Here is a 13,189-nt window from a genome sequence, read left to right as displayed (position 1 = left end):
CGTAATCTGCATCATTTAACGAACAAATTAATTTAACCATATATCAATTTTCTAAAATTTTTTCTATAAAGAAACGCCAAACCTCGTCGTAAAATCTTGATAAAGCTATCTACGCGTCAGTAGAGCGGAATGCCACCACTCTTTTTCCCTCCTTCATTTCTCTTATTTTAAAAAACAGGACTGCAAACGACACCAGCACCTATTTTGCACAAAAAAATAGGGCCTCTGCCTACTACCACTTTTTGTCGCATGGAAGACGAAATAACGCCCTCCTACTCATCTAAAATAGAACGTAAACAGCGCCTAGCTGCCATTGAAGAAAAACGCCGTAAACTCGCCGAACGAAAAAATATTCTTCTCTCATCTCAAGCTCCCCCTCAGGCCAATCCTCATATCCCCGAAGCCTCTTGGAAAAACATTGCTCTGCAAATCGAATGCTTACTGTCAAAAAGGTTCGCTTCTATTTGTATCCACACCAAATCACGTCATACCTACTACCACCGCCTTACACATACGTCTAATTTTTAAACAGCAGCGGCGTTCTTGTCGAACAAAGCGGCGAATACGACTCGGTCCCTCAGGCCTCTGCCGAACCTCTAGAACTACGCGCGGAAGATTCGCGCAATTTCCTCACTAAGGAACTGCCACTATTTTCAAAAAGCTTGCAAATCAATCAACATTCACCAGCTACAACTGACGATATAGCAAACACCAGTTCTCATACTTCTCGAAAACCCCTCGTACCAACACCCATAGCATACCCAGACGTTGCCACCGATGTGAAGGAGACACCAAATCTACTCGAAACCATTGCGGACAGCCCATGCAATTCGTATTATTCATATCTAGTCTCACCACCTAATCCCAGATCCCTTCAAAGCCCAGAAAAATACCAAACTGATGCAGGTACTATCAAACCACAACGCTTCTTGCATCGAGCGGACACCTTGAACAATTTATCGCCACTCGACAAGCACTACAACTCCACCGATACCAAACCTTCGCCCTTATCGCCTGGAATTGCGAAAGCCACTCTCTCGCAGGGGCTAGTCCGCGTGCTGACCTGCTACGACAAAAAATCGTGCGAAAACGTCCAAATAAACAATGTGGACTGGCATCCTTTTGAAAAACACAAAATACTGTCGGTCGGTCGTAGCGCCGCCAAAAATTCTCTAAACTCCCTTTTTGAGTGGAACTTGGAGTACGGCGGAAAAGTCGAGAGCAAGTTTACCAGCAACATCTGGTCCCAAATTTCTGTAGCTAAATACTGGACGTACGAACACAGCCCATACCAATCTGGCCAAAGCGGAGAAAGGCTTATCATCGGTGGCAGTTGTACAGGACAAATTATGCTGTGGGACACCAGAGCAAATAACGGCTCTGAGCCTTTGATAACCGTACTAAATACTATGCCAAACTTGAGCCACAGACGCTCGCCACATCAGCATTCAATCTGTGCTATCGAAATTTTAAATAGCCGTCACTTTGCTTCAGTGGACTCGTCTGGAACGCTGGCATTTTGGGATATTTACAACTTAAAACACCCAATAGAAACGTTAAACTTGGCGTGGATGAATGTACCGTACCTGCCAAATATGGCATCTTCTATTGTACTGCCAGATAGTTCTTCTTACACGTCAGACAACAACTCGATCGTATCACCGCACCGACGGGATAAGCAGGATCACTCTGTGACGGTCACAGATATTAGCTTCTTCAACGAAAACATCTTTTACGTTGCCTCCGAAGACGGAACACTTTATTCTGGACAACGCTATGGAGAACACAAAGGCCTTAAAAATAGCTACAACTACCATCACGCTGCCTTGTCAACTGTACAAGTACACCATTCTTTCAATCTAACCTCTACCGGATCCCAGAAAATTCAACGAACGCATAGCTCGCCCCTACGGACTGCAGAATTTGCACACTCTGTACCTCTTCAACACAGCATTGACGATTTGATCCTGACCTCTTCTTTTGATTGGACCATTTGCCTGTGGAATCTGAAATTGGACCATCACCCACTTGCCACCTTCGAGCTCTCGGATTATGTCACCGACGTGACTTGGTCTAAGCATCACCCATCCCTGTTTGCAGCAGTGGACTCGACAGGCACTCTGTCTATTTGGGACCTGAACGACAAAGAGTACCACATTCCCAAATTTTCGAATTCTCACGCCTCTCCACGCGCCCTCTACAAGGTCATATGGTCTCCCCACCAACCAGACCTAATCGCAGCTGCCCATCTGAACGGCGAACTCGAAGTCTACAAAATGGACGCAGGCATAGCAACTCCCAACACAGACACATGGGATGCACTCCAGCACTCTATCAGCCGTCTTTACCAGTTATCGAACGAGCACAAAAAAAACAAAATTTCGACCTCTGGCAATCCGCTATCGAATGTGTAAACTCTTGACAACTACAAAAATTCATGCTAACTGACCGTTTTTATCATTAACGGAAAACACAATTTCTTCAAGGACATCAATTCTCTTGGTTCTTTTATAAACAAAACTTCTTCTGTCGTCACAGGCTGGATCACCACTCTTTTGCACCTCTCAGTCAGAAATGCGCTATGTCGAAAGAAACTCTTAGCTCCGATACTCCAGAAGGCCAAAGATGTGGCGGTGACTTGCTCGTACGTATGTCGTATACATGCTCTGAACGAATACGTATGCACACACGTATCTGTTTGCAAATGATGCGCCAACTGACTTATTTTTACCATCCACTTAGATTTCATCCGGTCCGGTTGGCTTCTCCTCGTCCTTCTACGAAAACGAATACCTCACCTCTTCTTCAGACTATCTCGAAGACGAACGGCACCTGCAGACCGGCTTCTGCGCTGAATTAAACAAGGACAGTCACACCTGTATTCCTGTGACTCCATATGATTCTGTAAATAAGCATTGCAACAAAGAGCACGACATCCACATCCAAGAGTCCTTCAAAATGCCGCCGCCCCCTTCCTCATGCCTGTCTATAGATGGCGACAGAAAACTGCACATTCAAAATTGGAATTCTGAAGACCCAAATGTATACAATCCTACTATACTCCTTTTAGACATAGTTACGCACCTGAGGAGCCTTGATAAGGACGTCAAGATGCTTAAGAAAAATCAAAAAATGCTGGGGTTGCCCGACTACGACCAGTTGGACGCGTCAGACAAAATACTCCAGAAAAAACTCACGTCATCCATGCTGACAAAGGAATTCAAGTGGGGGTTCGCTGTACCATGGATACTTCTGATGCTTCTTGCAGTCAAGGTATTGTGGTCCTTTTTAATTACCCCAAGCGAATGCATTCCAAGTTACCCCGCATGAAAAAAAGAGACCAAAACAAATTTCGAGCAGAAGAACGAACAGAGGTAGCCCAATTTAGTCCACCTCTTTCGATACAATGGACTGAGTTCGCGCGCGATGGGAGCAGCTTATCACGCTATAAAATATGCTCGGCATGCACACATAGATGATTGATTATGCACGCACAATCTTTTTTTTCAATATACACAGTGTACGGATCGAAACTGCCAATTTTTTCTTTTTGACATCTTGAAATGATGAATCACACCATCGACTTTTAGTGTATACGTTCATATTCGGTGGGCCAAAGTGTCCTGATGCCATTCTCAAACCAACCGTTTTTTTTACGAACCTCCCTTCCCAGTAGAATGGTTTTAAGCAACCCTGAGAGGTACGGTTGTGATTGTGCGTTGATAAAATTGCATCATCCAACAGATTTCGATTTGTTTGGTGCAACTTGAAAAATACCAAAATCGGATGCCAAGATAATATTCCCTTTGTAGTGTCTCGAAGCCAAGTCTAGCTCTTTCCGTAAGGTATCGTCACAGAATCTAGGAGAAAAATGGTTGAGTACCAATGACTTTGCTCTTATTTTCGATGCAAATTTTGCCGCCATTGTAGCTGTGGAATGACCCCTTTGTCTTGATAAGTGCGCCATACTTTCTGGTAAAGTGCATTCATGGACGATGGCGTTCGCATCCATAGAAATTTCTTGGATATTGCTCGGATCACAGGTATCACCCAAGATGACCAATTTTCTTCCTTCTTTCGGTTCAGACATGATAGATTTTCTATCGAGTACGATTCCATCTGAAAGAACAATCAAATCTTGATCCCATTGATCTTTAATCTGTTTATAGATGGGACCTGGCGCAATTCCCATAAGAGTCAGCTTGGCCGCGTCGATGCTTTCAATGAAGTTAGCGCAATGGAATTTGCAAAAAAACGTATTTTTATCAAAATGAATTTTGGCCGTTAGAGTACATACTTTCCCTTCGTCTTTTTTTCTTCAACAACGTATCCCCAACATGGAATGGTGTGCTTGATGGGACAGGCATGAACCGTATAGTTATCGTCGTCCACGCTATAACGCGAATTAGTGCGATTATTTCTTCCTTAAATGTAAGCTGGAAAATCGTACGCACATGACAAAATGACCCTTTTGACGGGCGTCCAACGGATGAAAAACAAGCTTATTTCTGGGTAGTATTGTACGGCTCATTCGAATTGTGCTCTTGATCCATTCGTCCAGTGAACTTGGGCCATACAGGTGAAGTTGATTACACTCTTCTATTCCAATCAGTAAAGAACTCAGCAGTCCTGGAAGGCCCCATATGTGATCTCCGTGCATATGAGTAATAAAAATCCTGTTTATCCGGCCCATCGAAGCAGTTCTGCAGTGACGGATCTGGACTTGTGTAGCTTCACCAGCGTCAAACATCCATTGTTCACCTGTGACGAGATGAAGCACAAGGGATGAGACGTTGCGTTTATGCGTCGGTGAGCCACTTGAAGTACCTAGGAATGTGATATCCATGCCCTTGAAGGGCGGTGCTCGCGCTTTTTTTTTGGAAATCAATAACATATTTGCCAAACTTAAAACCACAGTAAATACATACGAATATCTGGCTGTAGGTGACGAGTGCACTTTTTTGACACTCGCTTCTAGGCACGGACAAGGCTCATGAGCACAACTCTCAAATAAAAGATTTCGTATGACTTAAAGTGCGCCTCAAAATCCACCAAAAAACGAACCTCCTTCGTTGTCAATTTTATGCATGATTTGAGCCAGTTGGGCATCGGAATAAATATTAACATGGCCAACAAGTCAAACGACGTAAAAAAATTTCTATCTAGAGAAAATAATTTTGCTATCCCAGTGGATATCAATTTTTCATTCGCATCGCGTACATCGTCATGATCAGATATTTAGAAATTGTCAAATTTGTTTCTCGTGCATCATTTTCTGTACATTCGCATAAAAGCACATTTCGTGTTTATACTTGTTTTCAACTTTGTTCGAAAAAAAATGCAATAATTTGCACCCTGATCACGCTCCATCTTGCCAGCCTGCCAAAACTCGCATTGCTTGACACAGAATTTGTACAGCCCTGTGTTATCCTCGAAGGGAAAAAAAACATAGATAATCTCCGTAATCAAAACAACGCATATACTAGAGCGAATTCGTCGCGCAACACATAACTAAACCATGTGTCATTCGAGGATTTTTTATATCATTAATTCAATTTTGTACACATAAAAAATAACTGGCAAAAGCACCTGGACCCTCTTTATTACTCAAACACCTTTGAGTCCTGTACCGTTCCCGTTTTCATCCTGCAAATCTCCGTAGCCATCAACCAACGTAAACAATTGCTTAAAATGCGGCTTCGAATCGAATATTCCAAGGCTCAGCGTTAGTTTAGTTCGATACACAAAATTGTCAATTCAACAGCTTCCACGACCCACCTTGCAGTAATATGTATTCCCTATGCTTGCATAGTTTCCAGGCATGAGGTTTCTAGAACAGTGAGTACATTTTAAGCAACCATCCTTATGAAAAGGCTATTTCTCCAGCCAGACTGTCAGAACATTATAAATAAAAGTTCAATAATTTCTGCTAATTTTACATTCATCGTACCTTGCCATCTACTTGCATCTCTTCTTGACCGTTTATTATTTTTTTACAGTTTTGACACTTAATATATGAGTACGTCTGAAGCTAAAATCAAAACGTCGAAAACAGTAGAAATGTACCTCGGAACCTTCATCAACTTGGCTACTCTCTTCAAACGACATCTGTGTATTAAATAAACCTGGATCTTAGTGCACCACAGTCAGAATTAACCACTTGTTTTAAAACGCACACTCAAAAAAAAACAAATACAGTTTCTCTATTTAGAACGTTAATTCAATTGCCAAACACTTTCATATATTGCTTTCATTATGCAAAATTGAGTAATTTCAGCGTGATTTCGAACGAACAATGCTTGGGCGGTAGTCCTTCAAAATGTTTCTGAAAAATCAGACATTGCATGCCATACTTTCAAGCAAAAAAAAAAACGCTTCAGTTCAACTCTGACAAAACTATGCTGACTTAACGAGCAGAAAATTTGCCAGCTATTTTCGGCTCTAGTTGCAGAATTTTTGATCAATCTGCTACATTCAGCTAAAAAAACAAGCTTCACTTTATGTGGGCCCACAATTGGCAATCAGATAAGAACTGAGTCTAGAACTGCCATCACTTATCATATTCAACATGAACACGTTAGTGGTATATTAAGAAAGCACACACTATCTGTACACAAAAACAATGCATATAGAAGTGCAACATTTTGCGCCTGTCTAGCTGACAGGTCACCAGGTCACACTACAAATAGTACTAATTAGCGCAGTGCTGTAGGCATATAATTTTACCGAAGATGGTGAAAGTATACAATCCTTTGTATAATTCAGAAAAGTTGAATCAGCTGTGATTAGAGGTGATTTTTTAATAACATTGTAAAGACAAAAAGTCAATTATCCAATTAGAATTGATACATTTTTTAAAATGATCATTCGTAACTCCTTCTTCAGCTATTCCAAAGTTGTGTCACAATGTTTAGAACATTCAATCAGATGTTTCATCAGAATTCAGTTTTGTAGTACGATCAGGGTTGGATAGAACGGAAGTTGGTGGCTATTGTTCCTATAACGTCTCCAAGCAGGTAGGTTCCAGTAAGAACAAACTGTTGTGGAGTAGGCGGTGCCCGACAAGTGTAAGTCAGAGTTGGAGAAATCCCTGTAGTAATACATTGGGTGCAATCACGTCCAATGTCATTGCAAAGCTGAGCACCACCAGAAGAAAGGGTGCATCCTGGAGCGGTTGAATTTGTCGACAGGGTCGCTGTAAAGATGCTACCAGCTAGTACTATGCCATTCACATTAATAGAGACACTACTTGCAAGGCATTGATCCGGTTGCACAGGAATAGGTGTGTTGACAACTGGTGGTGGGTTATAGCTTACAAGGCATTTGAAATTGCCTGTCGTGGCAATAGTGCCTACCAGAGGTCCCAGCTGTAATAAAAAGGGTCAGGTAATTTAAAAGTAGTAGATAAAGCTCAAAAGAGAAACATACGCTATAGGTGGCTGTGATTAGCTGTATTCCATTGTAGCCAATTGCTGTACATGTGAACAGCAAACCACATGTAGTGTTTGTGATGTTGGAACATGTGACACAATCGGTTCCAAATCCGTTACATATGCTGATACCCCCAGAACTCAGTGGGCATGTATCAGTTGTAGAAAGTAAAGCATAGAAGATCTGTCCACAAGTATAATCTCCTGGCAGCAGATGAAAAGAGACAGTAGATGAGTCGCAGCTAAGTGCAGAAGCAGTAAATGCAGCTAGCAAAAATAGGGTAGCAAAATAAATGAATTTCATGTTAATGATGCTTATAGAGCAAAGGACGCTAATGAACAACTAAGCACAAAAAAGTGAATAAACATGTAAATTTTTAATTGATGTGATTACATTTTGACGTTTAACTTTTATCTAAATTGGGTGGATTTTGACCCAATATTTACATTACGCCCGAAAATCATTCTTAGTGATGATGATGAGTATTATTATGTACCCATTCAATAGCAATCCCATGGAGTTCTCAATTTCGACAAATGAATTGAAAGATACTGCTATTTATAGAAGAGTATCGGTTGTAAAAGAAAAGTACAAAATTTTGCCACAAGACAGCTTAAATAACGGATTACGTGCTATTTAGTCCAGCATGATAATTTGAAAACAGAATCAGATGCTAGTGCATGATTGAAACTTCATATTATACCTGACATAAATGGGCAAGTAAGGTGAACAACGGACTAAAACGATGCAAGTAATATATACAAGTAATATATATGGCGTAGAAATGTTAACAGTATTTGGTCTCCGATATTTTTGACACTTGCCAATTATATATTTTGAGGCCTATTATATATTGTAGGCTAATCGGCGGGCCATTGACAAACTGCTTTAACTATGGTTGGTCGTACCTTATAAGATGTAGATCTGATATAATAATCAATACGTTAATTCCGCATTTGGGGTTGTCAAGAGCAAGAGTAAAAATATGTTGACGTATAGCCGATTTACGCATTTAGAATGTAATGCAATAATTGACATTAGTATCCTTAATAGTGACAACCTCCTCTTGTTACTGCTCGTTAAAAAATCAGGTTCTAGACGACGAAAAGTAACGTAATTCAATAACCAGGAAAACAAAACTGGTAACATTCAATCGCCAATTTTTGCTTGATAATGATAAAAGCAAAAGCGCGTTCACTTATTTGACTCATGTTTTCGGCACTATCACAACATGGTTCATGCAACATATTCAACTGCCTAAGCTGTTCACGGCAGAGCAGTTCGACAACGATGAACGCTGTGAGGGCATTGTTCATACATCCAGAGGACTAGATAAATTCTGAGACTACAAATATTAGGTAGGGGTGCTGGTTTACCCTTGTCTTTTCCCACATTTGAACAAAGTAGCTTAGACAAAACAATTTACCTTCCAGGGCCAGTGCTCTTGCAATAGTTATGCAAAAATGTGTGTTCTAGAATTTTGGAGACCAGATTAAAGGCAGGGTACTGGGGTGATGCAAATAGACAAAACAATGATCTCGGTATCTAGTAGGTTAATTGAACATAAAAATTATTGTATTATAAGTACATTATATGACGGATTACCTGTCGGTTTGTCAAATAATAAGTATATTAAAATAAATTATTAATTGCCCGTTTAAGCACTGCTGTTGTCCCGCTGCTATATCAAAATAGCCTTTAACTCATGCAAGCCGACTCAGGATTTTTTCACGAGCACCAATACCCAAATGATGTTGGAATTTTGGCCATGGATATCTATTTTCCTAAACTTTGTGTCTCTCATACAGAGTTAGGTACGACATAAAATCGATGTCTTTTTTTGGGCAAATTCGAATCTTTTCCACTTTGGCCTTCGGATGCATTCGGTATTGCCCAGCAGGACCATCTGCTTGATTTGGATTGTCTGACTGACGGTCGAGTCTATCTGAATTAGAAATTTTTGATCAAGTACCCACTGGAAAATATACTATTGGATTGGGTCAAAAAAGCATGGCATTTGTAAGTGACCTAGAAGATATAAACTCTTTATGCCTGACGGGTATGTGAATTATAAATTTGTGGACCAACTATGAAAAAAATCTTTAAATCGAATTGTGCGCATTTACATGTAAAAAATAAGTCTCTAGTTTTGATGTGCATCGCCAGTATATACGGCAATTATTATTATCTTTTAAAATCTGTTCGATAATCCACACAAAATATGTGTTTCGATATCGTCTCTATTGTCCAGCCTTTTTTCTCAATAAATAGACTCGTCTTCGTGCTGAAGTAACGAGTGTAACGTCATTAAAGAGTCTATTGTACTTTAACAAGTACACATGGCGTACGATATGCCCAGATTTTGCACCTCTTCCATTGGTAGGTCCACTTGACTTAATACTAATTGATTTAAAATTTGTTTTTTCAAATTTGCATGCGAATTGTAGTTATGTGCTGTACTTCTCTTCTTCTTGTATACTTTACCATATCATCCCTACCAGTCGCTAAGTAATTGAAGTTTTTAGTCTATTTCATAGTGCCCTTTTGTAGATAACTGCAGCAGTCCGCGCAGTTTTTGTCTCTTGTTTTATTTATCAATACGCACGGGCCATTATTTTTAAATCAGAGAGAAATATTGACATATCCCAAATTTTTATTTCGTTCTAGTGGCTCACAATTTGTTGGAAAAATATGGCATAGATCCTCGTTCCATTGGCCGACTGGAAGTCGGCACCGAAACCATACTCGACAAAAGCAAGCCGACTAAATCACTCTTAATGGATCTGTTTTTCGCGAGCGGAAACACAGACATTGAGGGCGCCGATGTCAAGAGCGCTTGCTATGGAGGAACGAGCGCTATATTTAACTCGCTGAATTGGATAGAATCCAGTGCTTGGGACGGGCGCCTTGCTCTAGTTGTGACAGGCGACATCGCTTGTTATAGCAAGGGCAACGCACGTCCAACAGGTGGTGCTGGCGCTGTTGCGATACTTCTAGGTCCAGACGCGCCAGTTGTTTTCGATCGTCGTCTTCGCAGCTCATATATGGAAAATACGTGGGATTTCTACAAGCCAAATCTCAATGTAGAGTATCCAGTAGTAGATGGGCCGTTCTCGAATGACTGTTACTTAAAGGCACTCAGCTGCTGCTATGAACTCTACGCAAAAAAATACAAGGCTCAATATCAGGCGGAATTCAATTTGGATTTAGCCGACTTTGTTTGCTTTCACTCACCTTATAATAAACTTGTTCAAAAATCAATTGCATGGCTATTATACAAGGACTATCTTGCAACTCCGCATTCAGAAAAATTTGCAGATATACATCTACAGCTGATGCAGATTTCTGCCCAGGACAAACGAGAAATGGAAAAAATTTTTTTGAGCAAATCTCGGTCACTTTACCAAGATAAAGTTTTGGACAGCACTTTTCTACCTCGGCATCTAGGGAACTGCTATGCAGCCTCCCTTTACTCTGCGCTGATTTCATTGCTCCTTACGAAACAAGACCAGCTGGTTGGTAAGCGAATTCTGCTGTTCTCTTTTGGATCAGGACTGACTGCTTCTATGTTTTCGGTGTATGTCAAATCCAGCATTGCAAAAGTGGTGAACCCAGTCGACATCAGAGAACGATTCACACTACGTAAAGTGGTTTCGCCGAGGGTCTATAACGAAATGGTAGATGCATACGATGAAACAAGTCAAGTGTCTAATTTTACACCGAAGCATTCAGTTCAAGAATTGTTTCCAAAGACGTGGTACTTGGCTCATATCGATGAGAAGAAAAGGAGGTATTACGAAAGAACTACATCGGGCGCCAAGGTGTAGATGTATATATGTTCGTTTGCACTAGTTACATAGCGCAAAAATGAGTGATGGATTGTACCAAAAATGGCTTATGTAGCTTACGTAACCGTTAGATACGAAGAAATTATACAAAACTAACGCTTAATGCCAATTTCTAAGTCGACAGATGAGCATGCACATATGCAAGTACAACCGTAATACTAAAGTTGACTATTACTTATACCAGTGATACGCTGAGCAACGATTGCATCTCATGCAAGCGCCTTAATGCAAGCACACAGTTAAACCTGATTTTTTGTTTGCATTTGTCGTTCTCTGAGTTGTAGGTTCTTGATTCTCGATTGCTTAGACGTATGGTATGCATTGACGGGGAAGTTTGGCATTTTTGGAGGTTTGATTTTTACATCAAAAGGCGTTATCCTCTTTAAGACAATTCCGTGCAAATATTTTAATTGATCTTCTATCCATGGAAAATCCCTTGCATCTTGCGTCCAATAATCGATCCACTCGAATTTGAACATGTTTTCCATATCCCTTGAGTTGATCTCGAACTTGATTCGTTTTAGAGCGCGTTGGCGATATTTGACTTTGACGCCTCGCTTTCGCATAGTGTGTCGCATGTTTGTGTGCATTTCTTCTTCAAGCTCTGTTTTAACTTTTTGACGCGCCGCCACCAAACCTTCTTGAATAGCGCTTTGCCAGCGCTCTTTGTCTAGTTTGTGCGTATTGACGAAGGCCACTAAGTAGCCATTGGTAGCCGTTAGGGGCGCTGCCAGAGCTATTAAGTCGCTATAATTCTCGGAGGTTGAAAAAACTGTTTTTTGACCTGTCCGAAGACGGACATGAGACACAGTTGGCGGGTCGAGTACAATTAGATTAAAGCTCCTTTTTTCACGATTCAACTTGACCAGAGCTTGAAACACATCATCAATACGGAACTCATGATTTGCGAGTTCGATTTCATTCAACATGAAGTTCTCCTTGACCCAGTGGATGGCAAACGAGCTGGCGTCTATGTTTGTGGTGAAAGCGTTGAGTGTTTTAGCGACAATTAGCGAAAACGAGCCGGTAAAGCAGAAAGCGTTCAAGAGTGATTTAGGTGCGTTGCCTGGGTTGTCCGGCAAATCGCGGAGCAAGTTTAAAATTTTATATCTATTCTGACGTTGGTCTAGGTACAAACCGAGAGCCGGTCCGTTGTCAAGCCGAATTTTGTATTTGATTCCGTGTTCTTGGACAACTGTAACGTTTTTTGAAGCACTTCGACCTGCTATACAATGCGATCTCGCGTTGTAATGTACCGGTGTAGGACAAGGCAGAGGATGCCTCGGAGTGGAGCGTGTGTGATCGATTAAGTAGACGCCTTCGATAAGTTTTGAAAATCGATTTTGGATGAGCTGTTTCGCTATAAAACCCTTGTATATGTTCCAAAATTGACTGTACAAGTGAATAGCCCCATACTTTCCATATACGTCGATGGAAATAGCAGGCAGCCTATCGGAAGAGCTGTTTACAAGACGAAAGGCAGTCGAAGAGTCGGAAGCGTCACAGAGTTCGCTGTATTTGTATCGAGCCTCCCAAGCGAGTTTTATCGCCTTTTCTATGTATGCCTCGGATACTGGTGTTTTTTCCCAGTTGACGACCTAAACTACGCACAAGGGATAGTACGAAGGAGGCAAAATGAAGAACTCAAAGATGAAGGCAAGACAAGAAACATCAAAGCTTGACTATTTGGTATTCGTACTTGAATCGGCGACGATAAGGTACGATCTATGAGTAGGTTTCCATGTACTGATTGCGAGTTGTTGAGAGGTACAACAAATGGAACGAAACCCTCCCTACCTTTGAATGCGGGAAGTTTCCCTCGGTCCAGATATAGGGTTTTTCGATTGACCAACAGCTTTTGCAACCCACGACTCAATATCATATCCCTCCTCTGCTTATAATATAAATTT

General features: G+C 41.0%; 4 protein-coding genes and 2 long non-coding RNA genes across 8 annotated transcripts; 2 read left to right on the top strand and 4 right to left on the bottom strand.

Annotated features, from left to right (window-relative positions):
* The first annotated feature begins 73 nt into the window (after positions 1-73).
* LOC126323776 (uncharacterized) lies at positions 74-3,533 on the top strand. Its single transcript, XR_007559661.1, has 3 exons — positions 74-452; positions 533-2,644; positions 2,743-3,533. It is a non-coding gene; the product is annotated as an uncharacterized LOC126323776 (long non-coding RNA).
* A 200-nt stretch (positions 3,534-3,733) lies between these two features.
* Positions 3,734-5,119, bottom strand: LOC126323775 (ribonuclease BN-like). Its single transcript, XM_049994774.1, has 5 exons — positions 5,065-5,119; positions 4,929-4,974; positions 4,455-4,869; positions 4,298-4,393; positions 3,734-4,217 (listed from the first exon to the last, which is right to left on the bottom strand). The coding sequence occupies exons 1-5, from the start codon at positions 5,107-5,109 to the stop codon at positions 3,734-3,736; spliced, it is 1,086 nt and encodes a 361-aa protein (XP_049850731.1). The 5' UTR covers positions 5,110-5,119.
* A 374-nt stretch (positions 5,120-5,493) lies between these two features.
* On the bottom strand, positions 5,494-6,153 carry LOC126323773 (uncharacterized). Its single transcript, XR_007559660.1, has 4 exons — positions 6,067-6,153; positions 5,951-6,007; positions 5,779-5,874; positions 5,494-5,697 (listed from the first exon to the last, which is right to left on the bottom strand). It is a non-coding gene; the product is annotated as an uncharacterized LOC126323773 (long non-coding RNA).
* Positions 6,154-6,780: 627 nt separating this feature from the next.
* LOC126323742 (uncharacterized) lies at positions 6,781-7,789 on the bottom strand. Its single transcript, XM_049994737.1, has 2 exons — positions 7,429-7,789; positions 6,781-7,367 (listed from the first exon to the last, which is right to left on the bottom strand). Exons 1-2 carry the CDS (start codon positions 7,732-7,734, stop codon positions 6,960-6,962), a joined length of 714 nt encoding a protein of 237 aa, XP_049850694.1. The 5' UTR covers positions 7,735-7,789; the 3' UTR covers positions 6,781-6,959.
* A 443-nt stretch (positions 7,790-8,232) lies between these two features.
* On the top strand, positions 8,233-11,523 carry LOC126323779 (uncharacterized). Of its 3 annotated transcripts, none has more exons than XM_049994779.1 (4): positions 8,233-8,539; positions 8,707-9,245; positions 9,386-9,490; positions 10,099-11,523. In XM_049994779.1, exons 2-4 carry the CDS (start codon positions 9,137-9,139, stop codon positions 11,256-11,258), a joined length of 1,374 nt encoding a protein of 457 aa, XP_049850736.1. In that variant the 5' UTR covers positions 8,233-8,539; positions 8,707-9,136; the 3' UTR covers positions 11,259-11,523. The 3 variants fall into 3 exon arrangements, with proteins under 3 accessions (XP_049850736.1, XP_049850735.1, XP_049850734.1); XM_049994778.1 differs by having other exon boundaries at positions 8,694-9,245; XM_049994777.1 differs by having other exon boundaries at positions 8,233-9,245; positions 10,099-11,268; positions 11,397-11,523.
* LOC126323778 (putative ribosomal RNA large subunit methyltransferase YwbD) lies at positions 9,533-13,179 on the bottom strand. Its single transcript, XM_049994776.1, has 2 exons — positions 12,979-13,179; positions 9,533-12,877 (listed from the first exon to the last, which is right to left on the bottom strand). The coding sequence occupies exons 1-2, from the start codon at positions 13,159-13,161 to the stop codon at positions 11,519-11,521; spliced, it is 1,542 nt and encodes a 513-aa protein (XP_049850733.1). The 5' UTR covers positions 13,162-13,179; the 3' UTR covers positions 9,533-11,518.
* Between the last annotated feature and the right edge of the window lie 10 nt (positions 13,180-13,189).

This window comes from Schistocerca gregaria, unplaced genomic scaffold (genome assembly GCF_023897955.1).
Source record: "Schistocerca gregaria isolate iqSchGreg1 unplaced genomic scaffold, iqSchGreg1.2 ptg000867l, whole genome shotgun sequence".
Taxonomy (NCBI): domain Eukaryota; kingdom Metazoa; phylum Arthropoda; class Insecta; order Orthoptera; family Acrididae; genus Schistocerca; species Schistocerca gregaria.
This window is presented reverse-complemented; position numbering and strand designations above follow the sequence as displayed.

Excerpts from the sequence above, each read along its gene's own strand:
- LOC126323742 (XM_049994737.1), bottom strand. The coding sequence starts at position 7,734 with ATGAAATTCATTTATTTTGCTACCCTATTTTTGCTAGCTGCATTTACT. Across the intron at positions 7,368-7,428 it reads TAATCACAGCCACCTATAGC|CTGGGACCTCTGGTAGGCAC; the intron begins GTATGTTTCTCT and ends TTTTTATTACAG.
- LOC126323778 (XM_049994776.1), bottom strand. The coding sequence starts at position 13,161 with ATGATATTGAGTCGTGGGTTGCAAAAGCTGTTGGTCAATCGAAAAACC. Across the intron at positions 12,878-12,978 it reads CCTTATCGTCGCCGATTCAA|GTCGTCAACTGGGAAAAAAC; the intron begins GTACGAATACCA and ends TGCGTAGTTTAG.
- LOC126323775 (XM_049994774.1), bottom strand. The coding sequence starts at position 5,109 with ATGCCCAACTGGCTCAAATCATGCATAAAATTGACAACGAAGGAG. Across the intron at positions 4,975-5,064 it reads TAAAATTGACAACGAAGGAG|AAGCGAGTGTCAAAAAAGTG; the intron begins GTTCGTTTTTTG and ends GTCCGTGCCTAG. Across the intron at positions 4,394-4,454 it reads CAAAAGGGTCATTTTGTCAT|CGTGGACGACGATAACTATA; the intron begins GTGCGTACGATT and ends TTCGCGTTATAG.
- LOC126323779 (XM_049994779.1), top strand. The coding sequence starts at position 9,137 with ATGCAAGCCGACTCAGGATTTTTTCACGAGCACCAATACCCAAATGAT. Across the intron at positions 9,246-9,385 it reads TGTCTCTCATACAGAGTTAG|AAATTTTTGATCAAGTACCC; the intron begins GTACGACATAAA and ends TATCTGAATTAG. Across the intron at positions 9,491-10,098 it reads AAACTCTTTATGCCTGACGG|TGGCTCACAATTTGTTGGAA; the intron begins GTATGTGAATTA and ends ATTTCGTTCTAG.